A 21,830-nucleotide genomic window follows, 5' to 3' on the forward strand; every position below is an offset into this window, starting at 1 on the left:
GGGGGATTTGTTGAGGGGTTTGAAGAGGGAGGGGATTGAGAGTGTGATGGTTGAGGGGGGTGGGGCGGTGATTAATTCGTTGCTTGAGCCGGGGGCTCAGCAGTTTGTGGATTCGGTGATTGTTACGATTGCGCCTACGTGGTTGGGGAGGGGGGGTGTGGTTGTTTCTCCGAATAGGAGGGTGGATGAGACGGGGACGGCGATTGCGGCGTCGAGGTTGAGGGATGTCAGGTGGCATCCTTTTGGGGAGGATGTTGTGCTTTGTGGGAGGATTGGGGATGTTTGAGGGTCGTATATGTGGATTTTCATGTGCTGGAGTGTCTATATGTGCATGGCATGCTGGCAGCTAAGCTGGTATGCCTAGTCCAGCGAGGACCTTCTTTGGTCCGACCTCTTTCCACTCCTTCACTTCCTCTTCGCTGGTTAGCCAGACCGAGCCTAGCATGCCGGCTGTGTTAGCCGTGATGCCTTCGATATCGATATTCCGCCTGGGGATGACGATGATCCACTCTCTAGTCAAGGCAACATTGTGCGGAATATAACCCTCGTCTTCAAGAGTGCCCTTTAAAGACTGCTTGGCCTCGGCAAGCAAACCTGTATAGATCTCAAAAAGCTTCGCATAACCTTCCGGCCGTCCAAGCTCGATATCGTGAAGATAGCGCAGGAAATACCGGTATGGGACAGAGTTATCACCACTCCCGTCATCAGGAAACAATCTCGGCGGGCGAGGCAGGACCTGCAAGTGCTTATGCTGCCTGCTAGCACCCGCCCTTGGTCCACCATTGTATATAACAAACGGTTTCCAATCCAGAGCATCCAGAACCGTGCAAGCTGCAGACAAATCTTCTAATCCAAGCGGCTCGCGCTGGCGACGGTACGAATCACTCGTCAAGAGCAGTAGCTGCGGCCGGAACATGCAGAATTTGTTTAGTACAAGCAGATGCGTGTTGTTGATGGTTTCAATGACCATGGCAGGGTCGTCGTTCGCTATATCACTGCCTGGCCCAAAGAGCTCTGGTTTCTTGGCGCTCTGGTTCTCATGGCCGCTGATAGGGTCTCCATCCTGGGGCTTCTTTGACAGAGAAGGGCTGATATGAAATTCGACCTGCATGAATTAGCAATGCCCTTGTTCAGCTGACAGGGGCGTACCGCGAATCCGTCATCCTCGAACTGCACTGTTGTACGCGGTGCGTAGTAGATGATTTCCCTCTTGACTAGGTCATCAAAAGCCGACAGTATTGAATCATAGCTGTATTTAGCTGCCATTGTGAGATCTAAAATCTTTCCAATCAGTCAATCGAGGGGCAGCTGGGGAGATATCGCATGTCGGGCACAGAGCGGAGAATCCACCGGCTTTACCTGAATAGGTAATTTTTTGCCTTAGGCGTCAAGGCTCGACAAGGCACATTGCACGAAAGGCTGATGTTGTGTCTGCCTTGATTTCTGAAGAAATTCAGCCTTGCTGGGGTTGCGGAAGCGAATCGTCCAGCTCGCTTCAAGAAGCCTGTTCTGGCTCTGTCGTTCAACCAATCGCCAATTCAGTGACCAGCAGGATGAACAGTTACCCCAGCAGCCTTCAGGCTGTACTGGCAATATAATACTTGAACCTTGCATTGCTTCTGTTGGTTACTTGGATCGACTTGATTGTCATTGCTCGCTGTTCTACTATGGCTTCTCGCTCACCTGAGCAAGAAATCCAGATATTCACAGAGACTGGTAGGACTGTGTTGTCCTTGATGGTCGTTAAGCTGCTAAATGAAATGTCAGATGCCGATAAGTGGGAGCCATGTGGATGGGATTTGGATGTACTCGAAGTGAGACCTCTCTACTATTCACTTGGCCAGGTAACACAACTGACTCCCTTCAGGCACGGAAAGCCTCGAATTTCATCGTGTGCGACCCCGGGAGCAGCGTCCTTGTCAAGTCTTGCGCTGATGCATCTCCACCAGCTTTGTCTCTTTTCGCTTGCGAGAACTTTCTCAATACAAACACCATTTCCCCCGTGACTTTTGGGAGTTGGCGGGCAGTTTTGTATCTGGCTCCTTCCACTGCAGCTATGCTTACGCCCGTTCGAAAACACTACCACTTTGTCTGTTAAGTCAGCGCCCTCTATCTTGCTCCGGCTGATAATGTCCAGTTTCATGGGCGACTTTCCAAGTAAAATATGCCGTTGATGCAGCCGCCTATTTTTGGCAGCAGCCTTCGATTCTTGTTGAGCAGCAACCAGGCAGTGGAAGGCAGATTGTCTTTCTTGTCGACTTTATCCTACCGGCTGGACAGAAGGAATTCTTGCGCACCATTCCGCGACGAGCGATCCGTGACTGCAACCATTTCGTCTGGCACGTAGCCTTTACAGAGCATATTATCAGATGCTATCGCAACAGCTTTGAGAGGCTGAAGGACTCAGTACGCCGTGTCGAAATTGTACGTCCCACCAAGTCTGTTTGTTAAGCGTGAATATTGATATATGTCTCTAGCAAAACCAGAATGCGTCAGCAGCTCTGCCCCCGGATTTTCGTGCCCTCCACGAGATCTCCAGGCATATAATACACCTGAATGAGACCATCGCATCCGCCGAGCATACCATTCAATGTATGCTAGACGAACAACTTCGCTGGCGGGGTGAAGACCCAGATACAGTTGCCACCGTTAAGCAAAACTGGCTCGACGTGCACTCGCAATTATTGTTCCAATTGAAATGGATCCACTCGTTGAAAATGAGGTCTCGGTCCTTGAGCGAGAGACATGCGAATCAGATCAATCTGGTGCGATTATTTCTTTCTAAAGTTGTTAATCGTGCGTACAGGACTGATTCTGTAGGGATATAATCTCGTTTCCCAGGCCTTCGGCCGGGATGCTCGAACTGATAGCGCCATGATGAAGACAGTCGCCGTCGTGAGTTTGGTATATCTGCCAGGGACATTTGTCTCTGTACGTGGAAGCATAGTCTATCGCGCTTGGTTGGTTGTGCTCACATATCCCTAGGGTATTTTCGGGACGAACTTCTTCTCGTTCCAAGCAGACGACCATAATGGCTGGAGCACATCGCCCACATTTTGGCTCTACTGGGCCGTAACGGTCCCGCTCACCCTGACCACCATACTTGCTTGGGTTCTGTGGCATTTTCGCAAGCGGTGGCTTCGGAGATCTCCTGAGAGCGTTCTCGACAGCTCTATTTATAATTTTCACGTCAGCGACAACAGAGTCAACCCCTCATGAGGAACTGTGCAATTTGATAGACCTCAGCAGAAACCAGCCTGCTGGTGCTTGTTTAGTCACACTGCTTCAATAATATTCAGATCCTTATATGATCGACGAGTCAGCAGAGAAGTACACTGCACAACTGTGAATCAAAGAATATGCCCAACAGTTGAATTCTGGTGCAACACTGCTAGTGAGCTCTCACATGCGACGAGCATAACCTCATGTTTTGTCCTTCTAACCCTGGTCATTGCGCCCCCTTTCGCCTCGCGCGACTCGCTTACTTGACCCTGTTTCAGGAGCCAACGATAAGCAGCGTATCCCCCACGTGCCTGTGCTTCCTTGTGAACTTGATAGGGATCATGTTTTCTTCTTTGAGGCATTGGCTTGACGCACTCAAGAAGTGATGGGCATTTGCAGTTTCTGATTGGTTTACTCCAGAGCCTCGTTTTATCACAAGGTCACCGTGAGTGGAAGATCCCTAACAGGCTGGCCAACCGGCAAACTTAGCCTTGCATTCATTGCCCTGAGCTCTGCGAATCACCGCATGAATGAGGCTGAAAAGCTTTGGAATTGCAATATAATCTGACACGTCGAGCACCAAGGACCCCACACCGGTTGTTACGCGCTCCACCTTCTTGAAGTTGAGATTGACAGTTGCATAATCGACACAATGACTGACCAAGACACTCCTCAATTCTCCCGTCTTGAGGCTTCCTTTGGCCAGACGAAGGTGGCGCCGCGGCGGAACTCGGTGGAGATGAAAGATGTCTTTCGCCATGCTCAAGTTAACGACCTTAATGTAAACGACTTAGACTTTGACCTCTCGCTACATCGCAGCAACTATCCCCTCGAAAACCTCGATTCGCTTCAAGATGTGTTCTCTGCTGCGCAACATCACACGCACTTCTCTAACCCCAGGAATTTCTCTCGAGAGACTCGAATACAGTGTTTCGATTCTGATGACACGAGTTCAAGTATTCTGTTTCTTGCCGGGTTGGTTAGCCACTTACTGATGGCCTTAAGTATGGCGTATGCTAGACTCCGGGGGTCTTTCCAGGTTGTTGGGGGGAAGGTTCTTTTGCTGGTCCATTTGCAGCCGGCTGACCCTGAATGTAGGACATTGGCACCAAGGATACGAATGCAAAGCTCTCGACCACAAACTCATCTCTGAAAGCGGGTGAAAAAGTCGATATGAAACCGCAAAGGTTACTAGCATTGTATGTCATTTGACTAGCTTTGATAGCATCACTCTAACTTTCATAGTTTTGTCCCTGTCATTCCGGAGAAGAACACCTCGTTTGGGAGTCGCATCACAATGACTCAAATCAACACTAAAGAATTGTTCCAGACTCTCGGGGTAAATTCTTTATACTTGATGAACCTGCTGGGGCGCCCTGACTATTGGGCACCCCAGACTCGGTGGGAGTCAGACGATGCTGGGGAATTTCTGGCCTGCGGTATGTAAATCTCGTCTTGCTCTGTCGAGAGCTGTCTCTGAGATATCGCAGATTTCTTCTGTCAGCATCCACGCTGGAATCTGCACTTTCAAGGCGCACCTCTTTCAGTTTACATGCGCTACAGTGCTGCTCTAAAGCTCACGACGTATATAATCTCACACAAGGAGGACGACTCTAGCATCAGAGTTCTATGTGACATTCTGAGCACTGCCACAGAAACGGCACGTCCGAGTCACCGAGCTAGCATTTTCCTGAGGGGCCCGTTTGAAATAGCCGTTATACTCTCGACATTATCCTTCGAGGCTTCGAAATTTCATGCCCAACGATTCCGACGCTTTATGTGGGAGCAGGTCAGCTTCTCCTCCAACCTAGCAGCCAATAGTCCAGCTAACGTAAATGCAGGTCAACAAAGTCGACAACCACCTTGCAGGCTTAGAAGACAGTGACCGACGCCAACTCAGTGAACTGACAAAACAACTGCAGATAATATCTCAGAATGCGGATTCACATCTCGGAAATGCAGAGGTCTGCATAATTACCGCTTCTGCGATACACACTGTTCACGAAAAATTGCACAAGGCCATTTCGAGCCCCACCCAGGTCCACGAGCGAGCAGCAGACTCGATCAGCTACGTGATTGAGTCTATGCAGAAGCAGAAAATCTGGTTCCTGAACTACAAGAACCGAAAAGACAGCACCATGGCGCTGGTATACAACCTTGTGACGCAGCAAGATGCCGCTAGCAATATCCAGATCGCTTCGAGTATGAAGCGAGACTCCACAAGTATGAATGCAATCGCTGCCGTGACGATGACATTTCTTCCGGGGACATTCATAGCAGTAAGAGACTTTCCTACTCGTCTTCGTGTGTACTTATCACTGACTGTCTCCCCGACAGACAATCCTAGATGCAGGTATATTCATGGCGGCAGAGAACAGCATGCGCATCTATGTCTCTGGTCTCTGGTGGTTGTGGATCGTAATGACGATTCCTCTCACACTGTTAGTTGTTGCATGTTGGTGGTGGTACAAGAGACTCAAGGGCAAAGTGCGGTTAGCACCTCATGCTCCAACTCCGAAAGATGATGGTGATATTGCACCACCGCCGAAGTCTCCAACGTTCCGTCTCGCCAACTTTCGAACATGGACTCGGAATGACAGTATTGCAGCCAAGGTATAGAGTTTCCATCAATAGCTCAATGTATCGTTACCTCCCTTTACCAGAATGGAAATCTGTAGCCGTCATGTGATAGAAAAGACTATGACGTCAGGCCTGAAACTCGGTCACCTAGGTCACATGACTGGGATAGTCCCTCGTCACCAGCTTCCAAGTTCCAAGTTCAAGGCTCTGCCTTATGCCCCGTCGTCTCTTATCCAATCCTGTTCATTCGCCGGTGTCTAGTCTTAGTCTCAGATTTCTTTTGTCAAGTTGGACCTATCGTGCTGTGCGCCCTATGTTCCACCACCTCCTGCGACTCGCGTCACCGTTGGCCTCTGCTGATCCTTTCGTCTGAGGCCTTGCTGAACTGTTCCTGACCATGCTCAAGCCACCTTGAATCGCCGGATCTCAGCTGCATGACCGCTAATATATCGTATTTTCTTATCTTACTCGAGCTGTGTCTTCGGCCATTTTCCGTCGCTGGGTGGTTCTTCTACGACTAGTCGCATTTTAAGAAGCAATTGTTCATTTAGCGCCATTTAGTTGCCAACACTCACGATGTCTCGTGCACAATCTACAGCAAATCAGTTCTCGCCCTTGGCACGGCCCTCCCTAGTTGGCGGCCCTTCTCCCGGCACAACTGCGGGGACCTCCACTGTGTCGGGCCTGGACAACCCACCATCGCGGCAGGACCACGAGGCGGGCAGCAAAAAGCCCAAGCGGAAGCGGAATCGCCATCGCAAGCGTCGAAATCGGAGACCGTCTTTTCTCGCTTCGGAAGACTCGCAGCCTACTGCCCCTCCTACCATTCCGGAAACCGAGACTCTGAACACAATGACAGGGGATCAGAACAGGGACCGGGGTTCAAGGCCGTTCTACAATCTTACAGGGGGTGGGGACGTGAGCACTACGAGTTTGGAAAGTGAAGCTTTGCTGGATCATCGGTACGTTCATGCGGGGGGATTATGGATTTGAGGTGCATTGACTGACCCTTGGGCTGGGTGGAATTAGAAACCAACCGATGATGCGGCCGCGGAGAGACAGTCGACTAACGCAGTCTTTCCGGCCGAGCTCTATAACAAGCTCTTTTCGCCCTCCGGACCTTACCCCTCGCGCTTTTCCATCCCGGGGACAAAGCGGATATATGGACGATAGCGACCATGAAGAGGTGGATGATCGGACACCATTGATGAGACCGCCATCTAGCCATACGGTCAAAACTCGACGATATGGAACAGACTCACAGCCCAGTCCGTTTACCTTCCGGCGTCGCGAGTCGGCTCAATCCGACTCGTCTCGATGCTCGCCTCGTGAGGCCTCGGCACACGACATCAATAACCCTCCATCAATACCCTCCACACCCATGCTAGGCCCAGATTCGGGATACAATGACGCCGTCGTAACAGGGGCGGAATTTGATTTCGGCATCGGCAGGTCTCCAGACAATCGATTTGAGGACTCTCGGCCGCGAGATTTGGTCATTGATGTAGAGGGGACTGGTCAACGATCGAGAAGCACGCCTGGATCCACTGCGACTTCACCTGAGCGGACGCCGCACGATGCCCTTCGCCGGCGTCGCACGGTTCCAGCAGAAGAGGATGTCTGTTTTCCACAGGAAGATGCCTCTGTCGCCGAAGAATGTGCTCCAGCATTGTCACGAGGGGATGGGCGACGGCGGCGCCGACATAAAGAGTGGCCGGACTTGTCTGTTCTGGAGGACTGGAGCCGTGAAGAGAAAGAAGATCGAACAGGTATACTCCGTGCAAAGAAGATTAGCGAGCCTATGCTGGTAGAGGGCCGCCTTCGCCCGCAGTATCGCTTTTGGCGACGTGAAGAGGAAGAGGCGCCATACCGGTTTACGTACTTTAACGAGGAGTTCCAGAGCACTATTCACGCGCTTACAATCTCAGAGCTGGTGCAGCCCGGAGCTAGCTTCCGTGAGCTGTTCATTCCTGACCCGCCTGAGCTCGAGGATTCTACAGATGACGAAGAGTCGGATTCGGAGGAGCGTCATCACGACGGCCCGACGCCATATTCTCGCAGTACAAACCATAGCCCTGGAACAAGAACAATGACACCATCCAATAACCATGATCCGCATACGATGGACCCAAGGCTACATCCTCGCACATCAATTATCAGTGAAGCCGTGTCGGAGGCTCGAACATCTGACAACATGTCGAGGGACCGGAGCCAAACTGCTCCAAAGCCAAAACGATACGGGCCTCGACCCACATTCTGGCTCGATGTCTTGTGTCCAACTGATGAAGAAATGCGGGTGATATCTAAAGCTTTTGGTATTCACGCCCTTACAGCAGAAGATATCATGATGCAAGAGGCGCGCGAGAAGGTCGAGCTGTTTCGGAACTACTACTTTCTAAACTACCGCACCTTTGACCAAGATCCCAACAGTGAAAACTACCTACAGCCTGTGAACATGTATGTTGTTGTTTTCCGCGAGGGGATCCTCTCCTTCCACTTCTCACAAACCCCTCACCCGGCGAATGTACGCCGACGCATCCGCCAGCTGATGGACTACTTGATCCTGAGTTCCGATTGGATCTCGTATGCGCTCATTGATGACATTACCGACGTCTTCGGTCCCCTCATTCAATCGATTGAGGACGAAGTCGACGACATTGATGAGATGATCATGCATATGCATTCGGACGATGGGCCTGTGAGCTCGAGCCCGAAAGATGAGAAGGAGGCCGCGGTTCCAGGCCCTGGCGAGATGCTTCGACGCGTGGGTATCTGCCGCAAGAAGGTCATGGGGATGTACCGTCTGTTGAGTAACAAGGCGGATGTCGTGAAAGGTTTTGCGAAACGATGCAATGAGCATTGGGAGGTTGCGCCGAAGTCGGAGATTGGTCTCTACCTCGGTGATATCCAGGACCATATTATGACTATGACGAGTAGTCTGACATACTATGAAACGTACGCTTGGACCTCACTTTACCAACCTTGCATATGGACTGGGCTAACATTCCACAGGCTTCTCTCGCGCGCACATAGCAATTATCTAGCACAGATCAATATCCACATGAACGAGCGACAAGAACAGACCGCAGATGTATTAGGAAAGCTGACTGTTCTCGGTACCATCGTCCTTCCCCTCAATATCATCTGCGGTATGTGGGGTATGAACGTCAAGGTACCGGGCCAAGATGTGGACAGCTTGACATGGTTTTACTCCAGTATGAAACTCCATTATTACTTCACGAGCGATTTGTTTATCCACTAACCTGCTTTATAGTCACGGCCGGACTGGTCCTCTTTGCATTCTGTTCCTTCCTCATCGCCAAGCGGGTGTACAACATTGTCTAGTTTATTGTTTGCACTGGTGGCTCAGTCTAGGCCCATTTCTATGGAGAGCTCATTTTCTTTTGTCTGATAATTTGTCATGGATGTACATATACCAGGACTCTATTGGGTCGAACCTTAGCTGTTGGCGTTGGTTTGGTGGTTTTCTGATTTGGTTAGATAAATGTGTATTTTGTGTACATAGACCGGATTGATTCAAGTAATGAAAAGGCTCGAGTTGGATGGCATCTCCCTGACTTTCTGACATTTCTGTCTTAACCTTGGAAGGTCAGGTGGTGGTGTACTCCTTTGGGCAGCCTCTTTGTTCACTGTGTCACTGATATCCGGGCAGCCGGACCTAGTAGATACAAGCTATTGGAAAGCAGACAGAAAATGCCTCAATTCCAAAGGTTCCCTCCCAGCTAGGATCTCGATAGCACCTTCATCCTATTCGTTGGGTACGGAGTACACCAATGATTGTGGGATGCTACGCTGGCTGAGGCTCTGCGCTGCGGGGTCGGGAAATATATCTTCGAGAGCGCTTGTGGTTTGATCACTCTCAATATTGCGTATTCTATGACTAGTTAAGAACTATTGCTCTAGCATTCTACTTGGGAAACATGTTACTGAGTTGATTACCCTACCGTAAGCAAGAGGATATGTGCCTGTTTCGTCATGAGCTGGCAAGTGGCTTGAGGAGAGATGGAGCGCGTGATACTGCCAGGTGCTGTTTGTTCTAGGCAAGGGAATTGGACGCTTGGATCACAGAGCAGTGGCACAGAGCAGTGGAAATGGATTCCAAGGCCAGAGCACTCGATGAGAGACTCTAGACCATGCGAGTGGTGTATCGGCACAACCGGTTTATGCAGAGATGAAGTCATCATGATGCTCGTAATCCTCACCCGAGATGTGACCAATTATACCGTAAGATACAGCATATCCGGGGTGTATTTTGTCATCGGCGGTATTCCCAACAGCCGGAGAACAATCGCGACTCCAAGCAAGCAAGCAAGCTGTAACTACGGAGAAATCTGTCTTGGATCGATCGCTGGCTTTTCGCCTCATCTTCTTTTCTTCTTCTTTGCCCATGCCATCCCCTGCTCGATTTCTTCTTCAGCTCTGAGCCTCTGTCTGACTGCAGTTAGATACTGGCTGACTGGGCTTACAGCGGTCAACCGACCTGCCTGCAGCTACAGCACTCCTCAGTCTCCACGCAACTGACCGGTGGGCTCTTTCTTGCTTGCGTCCTTCTCCCCGGATTATTCTTCTCTCGGCTCTCCCACGCTAGACAAGACACACTCTTTCGTCTCTGCCTGGATTCATCCTTGTTTGACGTGGGCTCGTCTCATTGGGTCTTGATTCCTTGAATCCCCCTCCCCTGACCACCCGCTTCTGAAGGCTCATTGACGGGTCTTGTGCCATTCTTTCTCAGCCATCAAAAGGCACCGGCGTAAGCTACGAAAAGACGTGGAGTTGGAGAGCACCTGCCAGTGACCAACCATCGAACCTCTTACCAATCCCCGGCCGGATCTTCCCTCCTCACACCGGCGTTTTCCTCGGATCGACAGGCGGATGCCGTGAGCTAACGGGGCCGGTGCATGTTCTAGATTATTCAACCACCTCACCACATCTCACCGTCTTCTGATCAAGTTATGTGCGTTACTGCATTCACAGTGTGGTCCGCATACTACTATCTGCTCTCACTCCGTCCTTCACAACCTGACTATTGAGCCCCCCCATTCCACTATCAGTTGATTTGCCAGGACCGCTTCCCCCTGCACTGCTCTGATTTGCCCCTTGGGTCTTTGGTATTTCTCCATCAGCATGTGGCCGCTGGCTATTCGCCTGCCAATTCCCTCCTTCATGTAACGGGCTCTGTGCGACATCAGGTCATTATTGTCATCCAACGCGTCGGCCTCACTGCTCGTTGGCTGCTTCTGAGGCTAGAGTGGTCTCTGTGGCCGTCTTTCTCCTGATTAATTTTCGTGGGACTGCTTTTTGTCCTATCGCCGCTCGCCGACCGTTTTCCCGCTCCCTCCCGCCTTTACGCTTTTGTTTTTCTCTGGCATTATCGGACTGCTTTATTTTCCCAACTTTTTTGTCTCTTCCTGCAGCCTGGTTCCCTCTCGGTTCCCCCTGACTTCTCATGCGCTTGTCAGCACCAATCTGACTCGACAGAGATCATGGCTGTGGAATCCGAGAGGTCGCCTTACCCCAATGGTAACGCCGGTGGACCCAAGGCTGCCCAAGATGATGTGCCTCCCACATCTCTTACCCGAAGATCCGTTAGTGAAGGTGACATGAGGGAACTGCCACGTTCGACCAACAGGTCCCAGGGCCACGCACCCTTCGTTTCGCAGTTGCCCAAACCCTCGCATGCGGTCCAAGGCGTCTCCGGCCCTTCGTCCACGAACTCCACTATATCCTCCCGCGAACCCTCGCCCTCTCGTTCCTCTCAGCCCCCTCGCAACTCAACATCCACACCCCGCCTGTCGTCTCGGTCTCGGAAACGCAAGTCGGATTTCAGTCCAGCGCGATCTGCTACAACGAGTCCAAGCCCTGGCCCGGGAAAACATCCCAAACCTCTCGCTCTCAGCCCTCCCCCAAATGTCGAACCGTCCTCCGATGCACCCAGCCCGGACAAGTCCAGTATGCCGCTATGGCCCGGATCTCGGCGATCGGAGCATGAGCCTCACCTGCCGAATAAATCTAGCAAACGAACGTCGCCCCCGGGTGAAGAATATACCAGCAAGTCGGACCGAAGTGCGCCGCGGCCGGTGAATAGAGGCAACAATGGGTCTGGTTCGGCTCTCGAGACTGTTCAGGAGGCCAGCGATCAGTCTACGCCATCTACGGATACAATACTTCTTCAAACTACGCCGGAGGATGCTAAGCTGGAAAGCATCGACGAAGATGCCACCCCGAAAGCGTCGCGAATACATACGGAAAGTGGAAGCGATAGTGGTGGAAATAAAAGCTCGGAGATGATGGAGGAAAACCGACGACGGCCTTCGTTTGCAACAAAAGGTGGCAACACCCTCATGCCAAAACGTTCAACAACCTCGCTGAGCGGGGGATCTCGTACGAAACCGGCGGATGGCTCTGTTCGCAATATGACTGTTGAGACCGAGACTGTCAGCTCTATCCCTCAGGTCGCTTTGGGTGTCGGAACCGGTGATCGTGGGTCTGGGAGAGTTGACGCAGGAACTCTGCGGATGAAACCCAGCACGGAAACTATCCGGCCCAGAAAGGAGAGAAAGAGGGCTCGCAAACCGGCTACTCTAGCGAGCGGCACCGTTTCTTCGAAAGCTGACATTTTTGAAGCGAAAGTGGCCAGCGCTGTTGACGAAGCAGACGTCTCAGACTCCGACGAGACGTTTGTTTACGAGTCCACCGGTCCAGCAGATCAGTTCCAGCCACGGCAAAGTAGATACCATTCCCGCACACCAAGTGCGACGTCAATGGCTAGTCAAGTGGACCAGCTAGCCGGGCGAACTCGCGCAGCGCTTCGGGAAGGAAACCAAAGCGTTACTGGAAAGCGCAGTATGAAATTTACGCAGAACTACACTAGCAGTGTGGATGGCGATGCGGACGAGAATCCGCGCTCCCAATTAAGGATGGACGGCAATGGAACGAACACTCCGCGACACCATGTTGGACGGCATGGGCGACAGACCGTCCATCCTGCTATGTTTGAAAGCGACTCGCCGTTTCCGCCATCGCAAGGACACAAATCTCCCCGGCATTTTATAGGAAATGGCTTTCGACAAGCCAGACAGCCGGGTTCTCGCACAAACCCGAATTACCGCACAATCAACAGCTACAAGAAGGCAGGCGACGTGTATGGCTATGATTTCGATGCCGAAGGTGCAGACGACGAAAGGACGCCGCTGGTGGGATCGCCACGGCAAACACGCAGTCGCGGAGGCCGGCGGCCCAACAGCGCTAGTCTACGGCAGATGGAGTACATGCAGCAACGGCATCGCAGCTGTCTGTCTCGATACGGAGCGTGCGTCTTGATTAGCTTGTTATTTTTTCTTCTGGTCGGAGGAGGCACTTCTTTCATTGTCGCTATTACCAAGCCGTTGGTGGATGTCGAGGTTCTGAACATTCAAAACGTGCTTGCATCTGAGCAGGAGCTTATGTTGGACCTCAACGTGCAAGCCATCAATCCAAACATCTTCCCCGTCGTCGTTGATGACATTGATGTGAACATTTTCGCCAAAAGTCGATACGTTGGGTCTGAAAAGTTCTGGCGTGATCACGAGTTCGACGCGAGGCTAGGAGTGGCGGAACGCAGGAAACGCGCTGACGTTGCTCGTATGGCTCGCTGCACGGACATTGATTGCGAACGCGACGGCTTAATAGATCAGTTGACATCTCACTCGAAAGGTGGTGTGGACAAGGGGACCGACCCCATACCTGATGATCCGGCTGGCGATCCACAAACCATGCTCATTGGCCGAGTTTTCCGGCTCGACTCTACCTTGACATTCGAAGCGTCGCCGTGGAATCATGATCCCTCGACCTCGAAAGGCCAAATCCGCCTAGCCCGGCCTGGTAACACAACGGAAAAGGGCGGCACCGAGCGGTGGGAAAAGGTGTTACAGCATCCATTCGACTTGATCGTCGCCGGCGTCATCCAGTACCAGCTTCCACTGAGCTCCCGCTTCCATTCAGCCTCCATCAGCGCGGGCATCAAGGTTACTCCAGACGGTGACGGCGACATCGATAACGGGAACCCGGACAAAAACGAGACGGCCACAGTCTCCGTGGCGCGCCGGAGCTTCGATAGAATCGACACCCCTGCCGCCACCGCCTTGCCCGAGGGCGAGACCCTCAAAGCCATACGTGCACTGATCGCCTCGACTAGACGGGCCTTTGTGGCGTGACGGCATCGGCGTTTTAATCTTCAACAAAATAGTATTACTATTATTATTATTATTATTATTATTATTATTATTACAGCTACTTATACGAAAACGACGGCAGCCAATTACGATTGAATGAACCAACCATATCAGATCAGATCATATCATCCTTTTTCCTTTGTTGTGCTGTGCCTTACGCTCATGCTCATGATATACCCAATGCATACACTTGAGCCGTCACCGGCCGCCCTGGCGCTTTTGTTTCGGACTACGTGTAGTCCGTTTTTCATTTTCATTCTTCTCTTCTTATAGATATGGGATACGATAGGTTTCTTTTCTTTGCCTTTGCCTTGGGGCATGTAAATATATTGCAGCTGCTGTTGCAGATGCCTTTGGCGTGTGACGTTTAGGTTCGGACTGCCTGGACTTGATTAGACGTTATACACATATTAGTCTGTCTTGTCTTGCCTTAGCTAGCTTAGCATAGCTTCTTATACATATTCATACTAGGATTTGTTGTTTGTTTTAGTGGAGTTCTCACAAAGCCGTTTCTTCTGTGACGATTTGGTCACTTCCATACCATTAGCACTTGCCTAGTGCACCAGTTAGTCCAGGTAAACCCTGCCCACCATCTTTTTGTTGACGAATATACTTATGAATATGTATACTTGGATAAGTGAACGACGTTCATTCCTCCCTTCCCTCTCTATCGTCATACCAATGACAACCCAGCGAGAGCAAAATGCCGAGACGGACTACCCTAGGTCTTAAGAGGTAAGAGGTTATACCCCAGTGACAGAATCCATAGATGAGATGGATTGGACATACCTCACCCCCTCCACTTTCAGATCCAATAGATTGGTTTTATGAAGATGTAGGAAATGGACACTGGTTCCTCATGCTCTGACCTCCGGGGTTTATCCAGGGTGGCATTCTACCGGCGCCATTGGCAGATGTGATCGGATGGGTTGAGATGGGGTAGGATGGAATGCGGGCTCTTTTCAAGGTGAGCATGAGGACGGATATGGGCTCTGTATCGACCCAATTGGCTGGGGTTGGGGTTAGTGGTTATGAAGATGAAAGTCTCAAATTAAAAGGCGTCCGCCGTTTACAAGTGGTTTGAAAAGGCCATCGATTGGATCCTGGACTGGATAGCAGGGCACGTCTAGGTAGGGTACGTTTACGTCTAGTCTACGTCTGCGTCTTACGTAGAATTCAGTGACGGCTCAGAGAGTTAACCCAGCAAGGACGAAATTCAGTTTGAGTATGCGATAAGCATGTTGTGGCTTTCGGCTCCCGAGCAATCTCAAGGGTACTTGACGGGTTCTAGGGTCAGCATTCTTTGTAGGGTAGTTGGTTAAGCTATGATGGGCTGTTACAGATGGGATGGAACTATATTTCGGCCTGACGCATCAGGCATCTGCGTCCAACAACGTCAAGGTTTCAAAGCCCTATGTCTTGACGTCAACCACTCCGTATATACTCTCCTCCACCTCCACCACCAGATATAAATCACTCAGTCCCATTCCAAAACCAATGTAAACCTTACACACTCACCACTCCTCAAATAACTTCCTCGCCCAAAATGCCCTATCTCACCCTCCGCGACGGCGCCCAGCTCTTCTACAAAGACTGGGGCAACCCCAGCGGCGAAATCGTCACCTTCTCCCACGGCTGGCCCCTCAGCAGCGACAACTGGGAAAACCAAATGGTCTTCCTCGCCGACCACGGCTACCGCGTCATCGCCCACGACCGCCGCGGCCACGGCCGCTCAACCCAAACCTGGCACGGCGGAAACATGGATACCTTTGTCGACGACCTGGACGAGCTCTTCAAGCACTTGAACGTCAAGAACGCAATGATGGTCGGCCACTCACACGGCGGAGGAGAAGTCACGCACTACCTCGGCAAGCACGGCACAAGCCGCGTGAAGAAGGCTGTTCTCGTAGGCGCCGTGCCGCCGCTGATGCTCAAAACGAAAGACAATCCCGAGGGGACGGATATCTCTGTCTTTGATGGATTCCGGGAGGCGATGAAGAAGGATCGCGCGCAGTTCTTCCTTGATGTGCCGAGTGGGCCGTTCTTTGGGTATAATCGGCCTGGGGTGGCGAAGAGTGAGGGCCAGGTTTGGAGTTGGTGGCGGCAGGGGATGAATTCGAGTTTCAAGACGACGTATGATAGTATCCGGGACTTTTCGGAAACGGATTTCACGGAGGATCTGAAGAGGATTGATGTTCCTGTGCTGGTGTTGCATGGGGATGATGATCAGGTGGTGCCGTTTAAGGCTGCTGGGGAGAAGTCGGTTAAGTTGTTGAAGGAGGGGAAGTTGAAGGTTTATAAGAAGGGGTCGCATGCGATTCATAATGTTAATGTGGAGGAGGTAAACAAGGATTTGCTGGAGTTTTTGCGTTCTTAAACATGTGGGATTATGCCTATTGACTGTAGTCATGGTGGTCAATTGAAGTCGGTTCGACTGATTTCAACATGAATTTTCTGTTTACTGTTCATTCAAATGTCAATATGGTGATCTTAATCTGACTTTTGCACTGAATATTCAAGGGATATAATAGATGCTGCGGATGTAATAGCGCTGCTATCACTAATGATCACCTTGTAAACACCTGCCTCGACACACCACTGATCCCTTTCTTCGTCAAAGTATGCAGCTGCGTACTTCTCCTCGACTGTGATAACAACCTCCTTGCTCTCGCCAGCTTCCAGCTCAACCTTTGCAAATCCCTTCAGCTCCTTGATAGGCCTGTTGACCTTGGCAGGCTGCAAAGGCTGGACATATAGCTGAGCTACCTCGGCCCCTTTCAAGGACCCCGTATTCTGAACCTTGAAAGAAGCGCGCACAGTCCCTTCCTTCACCCGAATATCGAGATCTGAGAAACCGAATGTTGTATACGACAGCCCATGACCAAACGGAAATTCACCTCTGTCTCTGCAAGCTCATAGTATCGGTAGCCGAGGTAGACATCCTCCCCATAAAGCGTCCTTCCAGCATCAGTACGAAAGTTCAGGAACGACGGAACGTCTTGGAGGCGTTTTGGAGAACTCAGCGACAACTTCCCTGATGGATTATAGTCGCCGAACAGGACATCTGCAATGGAGTTTCCCGTCTCGTTGCCTCCGTACCAAGCCTGAATCACGGCCTTTGTGGTACTCAACCATGGCATTTCTTCATGGGTGCCGGTCTGCATAACGACGACGGTGTTAGAGTTGGCAAGGGCCACTTCGGAAATGAGCTGGTCGAGAACACCAGGGAGTTTCATGCTCGTACGGTCACTGCTTTCTGTTTCCCAGTCTGCGTTGAGACCACCGCAGATTCATGGTCTTGGGCGGGCTGGACTGCATCTCGAATCTCCTCTTGCGCGTCGATGACCTTGCAGCAACCAAATCGAAGCGAACCACCGCCGACCATGATGTTGTTGGGCTTGAGTGTGAAGCTTGGTGCTGACGCAAACTCTACTTTTATATGGTAGCTCTGTCCTTTTCGGAGGCCGATGCGCCCACGCTCTTCGATAGTACCGCAGCCGTAAAAGGCATCTCCTAGAGTCTGTTTCGCGGCGTTGTCAACGAGCAGTTGACCGTCAATGTACAGCTTCGCTGTGCCGCAAACCACAAGCCCGAATTCGTATGCCCCGTCCTGGTCCGCAATGAAATTCCCCTCAAGGTCGGCGTACCACAGCTCCTGAAGCTCTGAATTTTTATAGTCGGCGAGGTATATCTTCGTGCTTGTTAGCCAGAGTTCATCAATGGTTTGTCGAACTGTGCCTGGCGCCTCATTGTACAACTTCCAGCTCATCCCTGGCTTCCCGCCCCGAGGCTGCATCCAACTTCCGAGTAATGGAAGAAGCTTGTGCGTATACGCACCGATTGAAAAAGACGGGCCTGAGTCTAGTTTCGCGCTAATCCCGTCATACGGCGTGACGATGTAGTATGGATTCAACGAAGCCGACCCTCCACCACAGTAAGTCGCAACCTTTGCATTAGGCCCAATCACCAGTGTCTTCTTTTCCTTCTTCAACGGCAAAACACCCTCGTTCTTGAGCAGCACAATACTCTCATTGCCAATCCTCCGCAGCAGCGCCGCAGTCTCCTCCGTATCATTCACCCCCTCCGGCCCATGTTCCACAATCCCAGCCCCAGCACACTTCTTCACAAACCTCAGCACCTCCCTCACCCCGCTCATCAAGCACATGCGGCCAGATCTTCCCAGACATAACCGCAAACTTGAGCAGATTCCCCCTGAACGCCGGCGGCCCCGGCATCTCCAGATCCAACCCCGCCTTAACCGCCTCAACCGTACTATAAAGCCCACACCAGTCACTCATCACAAGCCCCCGCCACCCCTACTCGCCCCTTAACAACTCCTGAATAAGTTTATGATTCTCACTACAAAACGTCCCATTCACCGCATTGTAAGCCATCATAAACGCCCCCGGATGCGCATCCCTCACCACAATCTGAAACGGCAACGCATAGATCTCCCGCAGCGCCCGCTCCGTCACAATCGCCTGCACCCCATTCCGCTTATGCTCATGCTCATTGCACACGAAATGATTGATCGTCGCCTGGATACCCATACTCTGGATCCCACGAACGATCGCCGCGGCACCAGGCCCGCAAGAAAGGGGTCTTCGCCTATCGATTCGAACCCGCGGCCTCCGAGGGGAGAGCGCTGCATGTTGATCGTGGGGCCAAGGATAACGTGCAGGTTTTTGGCGAATGCCTCCTCGGCCATCTTTTGGCCCGCTGCGCAGAGAAGGTCTTGATTGAATGTTGCGCCTAGGGCGGTGCCGCAGGGGAAGCAGGCGGCGGGGACGCTGTTGAAAAACTTGGTGCCGCGGAGGCCGTTGGGGCCGTCGGAGAGACGGATTGAGGGGACATTGTCTGCGGGGAGGGGTGCGGGGTGCCAGAAGTCGATTCCTGGGATTGTGAGCTTGGTCTGAGGTGTGGATGCTTGGGTGCTGACCGGATAGGAGGGCGACTTTGTCGTCGAGGGACAAGCGCCGGAGGGTCTCTTCTACGTTGAGGTCGGCCATTTGACAACCTTAGGCTTGTGGTGGTTTCTGGTGTGGTGCTCTCCAGATTGAACAGCAGTGGTGGAATTAATGGCTGGATCTATACAGAAGGGATCGGGGTATCTTTGGGTATACAAGTTTTTGCTGAATCTTGCGTCAACGACGCTGAGTGGTCGTATTGAGGGAGTGGATATACTTCAACCATGCACAATACAGCTGATTCCTACTCTACATACTCTATACTTCTAAATGCCCGGTATTTCGGCCCGTTCCACCGTCAGGAGTCTCTAAAATATATATATGTCCCGATTGGAGACATGACCAGACCCACCGATGCCTGATAAGCACCATGCATAGACAAAGCTACAGCATCCAGACTTATATGGCGGCTACGACGCCGAGTCAGTATACTTCTGGTCGTTATCAGCACGGCTACCGATCCGAGATTCCTCAGATAGCTTCTTATCAGACATCTTTCAGAGTTAATTCAACCGGTAGCCTTCCCGGGAGCTTCAAATAGCCCTTCTGTAGCCCGTGCTGGCGGTTTTGCGCGACATCACTTCCTGCCATTATTTGGAGTATGTCTGTGCTAGATTGCGATGCCTACTTTGGACCTATAGGCTCGAATGTAGCTATTTGCACTCTGTGAATCGACTCAATGGTATCATTTCTTGCTTTCTGGTGTAGCAGGATGCGCAGGCTATCTTGGCTGTGGCTATGGCCTGGGTATATATTGCTAGGCTGTTTGGACGTTTGCAGCACACTGGGATAGATTCACTACAAGGAACTTTTTTAAAGCTCAATCAATTGACCTCCGCAAACTTGGTAGATCCGCAACCGAGACCATGGAGTTCTTCGAGAGAACCTGGAGACCCCATGTCCCGGGGCCATCCAAGGTCGTCATCGGGCTGCTCATGGCGTGCGCAACAATCACCTCTGCAGTAAGGCGCTGATCTCTAATCCCAATCTGTCTCTTACCAATAGTAACCTCATGATCTATAGACAGTAGGCTTCGACGCCTCCATGATGTCCCTACACAACCCAAAACCCCCCTACACTCTCCCCTCCAACCCCCGAACTATTGACTTCACAGGAACGGCCTCAACATCCTCCCCTCCTACACCGAATACTTCAGCATAACCACCATAACCAAAGGCCTCAGTGCTTCAGCCACCTACATCGGGGGAATCCTCGCTGGCCTTGTCTTCCCGCACATCGTCGACAAGCTCAGCCGCCGAACCGCACTGCTCCTCGCAGCGTCCGTGACAATCGGGTTTATTGCCATCCAAGCCGCATCCCAGCCCATCGCCATGTTCATCGCCTTGAGAATCGGCCTGGGATTTGGCAAATCATGCACCATTATTGTAGCCCCGACGTATCTGGCCGAGACATTCCCGTACAAGTATCGCGGGTGGGGGCTGGGGTTGATTAATGATTTTTATTATGTTGGTACGTTCGCTTCAACCAGTGCTTATGAGTGTCATGCCTTTTCTTTCCGGAAAGAAAGCTAATTCGAGGTGATATCGCAGGGGCCCTCATCACCGCAGGCGTCACATACCGCACCGCGGAATTCAACTCGACGTGGGCCTGGCGGACGCCGTCCCTGCTGCAGGGCTTCTGGAGTCTCCTCTGTATTTCTGTTCTGCCGTTTATTCCGGAGTCGCCGAGGTGGCTTATTTCGCAGGGACGGTATCAGGAGGCGCTGAAGGTGCTCGCGCAGGTGAATTCCGACGGGGACGAAAGCCATGCTTCGGTTGTGGAGCAGCATCGGGAGATCATGGATGCGATGGAGAGGGATGACTCTACGATTGGGAGGATGAAGCTGAGGGAGATTGTGAGGAGCCGGAGTGTGATCCGGAGGCTGAGTTTGGTTTTCAGCTGTGCGTTGGCGACGGTTATTGTTGGTATGTATTTCAATACTCCTAACTGATCACTGCTCATCTCGTGCTAACTATGATAGGGAACCAAATTGCTAGCTAGTACGTTTGACCTCATTCCGGAATCGTCCTGGTGTACTGACGTTGAGGCGAACAGCTACTTCGGCACCATGCTCGAGAACGCCGGCATCACAGACAGCACCACCCAGCTGCAGATTATATGTCCCTCCTCAACACACCATTCCTCCTGCTAATGTTGATCTAGAACATAATCCTCAACGCCTGGTGTCTCCTCTGCGGGCTAGTGGGAACCTACCTCTACGACAAACTCGGCCGGCGCCTCAGCGCCCTCCTCTCAACAACCCTGCTCACCCTCTTCCTCTACCTAATCGGCATCCTGATAAGGCTCTACGGCACCTCCACCCACAAACCCGGCATCTACGGTGCCGTCGCCTGCATGTTCCTCTTCATGGGATCCTACTCCCTCTCCTGGACGCCACTATGCTACCTGTACCCGCCCGAGGTGTTCAACTACCCGATCCGCGCGCAGGGGATGGGGCTGAATACCTGGACGTACTTTAGCTTTGGGCTCGTCTTTGTGTTTTCGTTTCCGTTTGCGCTGGAGACGTTAGGGTGGAAGGCTTATGTTATGAATGCGAGTTGGAATTGGGGGTTGATTGTGTTTATTTACTTCTATTGGGTGGAGACGGCGGGGAAGACGTTGGAGGAGATTGATGCTATCTTTGAAGGGGATGAGGGGTTGGTTACCTTGGATGCGGTTGAGGGGGGGAAGGAGGATGAGAAGATTTGACGGGCAGGATCGATGTTCTGACTGTAAGAAGGCTACATAATTAACCACGTCTGCTAAGGTTGGTATAGACATGGTTTGGATGCTTGCGATTGCCGTAAGGCTACCTACGTACCGCTTGAAT

The 21,830-nt window shown here is 51.7% G+C and overlaps 8 protein-coding genes across 8 annotated transcripts; 6 read left to right on the forward strand and 2 right to left on the reverse strand.

The window, feature by feature from the left end:
• Positions 1-346: 346 nt before the first annotated feature.
• On the reverse strand, positions 347-1,266 carry BJY04DRAFT_223709 (putative phosphorylase; the record flags this gene model as incomplete). Its single annotated transcript, XM_073717767.1, has 2 exons — positions 347-1,105; positions 1,150-1,266. The coding sequence occupies 2 exons, from the start codon at positions 1,264-1,266 to the stop codon at positions 347-349; spliced, it is 876 nt and encodes a 291-aa protein (XP_073565534.1).
• Positions 1,267-1,383: 117 nt separating this feature from the next.
• BJY04DRAFT_152298 (uncharacterized protein) lies at positions 1,384-3,451 on the forward strand. The gene is made up of 8 exons (XM_073708900.1): positions 1,384-1,716; positions 1,768-1,814; positions 1,868-1,893; positions 1,950-2,089; positions 2,138-2,424; positions 2,478-2,765; positions 2,821-2,931; positions 2,986-3,451. Exons 1-8 carry the CDS (start codon positions 1,668-1,670, stop codon positions 3,217-3,219), a joined length of 1,182 nt encoding a protein of 393 aa, XP_073565535.1. The 5' UTR covers positions 1,384-1,667; the 3' UTR covers positions 3,220-3,451.
• A 423-nt stretch (positions 3,452-3,874) lies between these two features.
• Positions 3,875-5,841, forward strand: BJY04DRAFT_211057 (uncharacterized protein; the record flags this gene model as incomplete). The annotated part of the gene is made up of 6 exons (XM_073714350.1): positions 3,875-4,201; positions 4,321-4,421; positions 4,468-4,661; positions 4,713-5,011; positions 5,064-5,501; positions 5,560-5,841. The coding sequence occupies 6 exons, from the start codon at positions 3,875-3,877 to the stop codon at positions 5,839-5,841; spliced, it is 1,641 nt and encodes a 546-aa protein (XP_073565536.1).
• A 447-nt stretch (positions 5,842-6,288) lies between these two features.
• Positions 6,289-9,445, forward strand: BJY04DRAFT_152489 (uncharacterized protein). Its single transcript, XM_073708901.1, has 3 exons — positions 6,289-6,764; positions 6,832-8,757; positions 8,815-9,445. The coding sequence occupies exons 1-3, from the start codon at positions 6,379-6,381 to the stop codon at positions 9,062-9,064; spliced, it is 2,562 nt and encodes an 853-aa protein (XP_073565537.1). The 5' UTR covers positions 6,289-6,378; the 3' UTR covers positions 9,065-9,445.
• Positions 9,446-11,306: 1,861 nt separating this feature from the next.
• BJY04DRAFT_223713 (putative phospholipid metabolism enzyme regulator) lies at positions 11,307-14,015 on the forward strand (the record flags this gene model as incomplete). Its single annotated transcript, XM_073717768.1, has 1 exon — positions 11,307-14,015. The coding sequence occupies one exon, from the start codon at positions 11,307-11,309 to the stop codon at positions 14,013-14,015; it is 2,709 nt and encodes a 902-aa protein (XP_073565538.1).
• A 1,564-nt stretch (positions 14,016-15,579) lies between these two features.
• BJY04DRAFT_223714 (alpha/beta fold hydrolase) lies at positions 15,580-16,410 on the forward strand (the record flags this gene model as incomplete). The annotated part of the gene is made up of 1 exon (XM_073717769.1): positions 15,580-16,410. The coding sequence occupies one exon, from the start codon at positions 15,580-15,582 to the stop codon at positions 16,408-16,410; it is 831 nt and encodes a 276-aa protein (XP_073565539.1).
• Positions 16,411-16,523: 113 nt separating this feature from the next.
• On the reverse strand, positions 16,524-19,042 carry BJY04DRAFT_211061 (beta-glucosidase H; the record flags this gene model as incomplete). The annotated part of the gene is made up of 7 exons (XM_073714351.1): positions 16,524-16,879; positions 16,921-17,301; positions 17,391-18,184; positions 18,219-18,305; positions 18,354-18,586; positions 18,616-18,926; positions 18,973-19,042. The coding sequence occupies 7 exons, from the start codon at positions 19,040-19,042 to the stop codon at positions 16,524-16,526; spliced, it is 2,232 nt and encodes a 743-aa protein (XP_073565540.1).
• An 824-nt stretch (positions 19,043-19,866) lies between these two features.
• On the forward strand, positions 19,867-21,709 carry BJY04DRAFT_211063 (general substrate transporter; the record flags this gene model as incomplete). The annotated part of the gene is made up of 6 exons (XM_073714352.1): positions 19,867-19,962; positions 20,024-20,049; positions 20,115-20,470; positions 20,551-20,925; positions 20,998-21,120; positions 21,204-21,709. 6 exons carry the CDS (start codon positions 19,867-19,869, stop codon positions 21,707-21,709), a joined length of 1,482 nt encoding a protein of 493 aa, XP_073565541.1.
• Positions 21,710-21,830: the final 121 nt, after the last annotated feature.

This window comes from Aspergillus karnatakaensis, assembly GCF_047715665.1.
Source record: "Aspergillus karnatakaensis strain CBS 102800 unplaced genomic scaffold BJY04scaffold_77, whole genome shotgun sequence".
Classification (NCBI taxonomy): domain Eukaryota; kingdom Fungi; phylum Ascomycota; class Eurotiomycetes; order Eurotiales; family Aspergillaceae; genus Aspergillus; species Aspergillus karnatakaensis.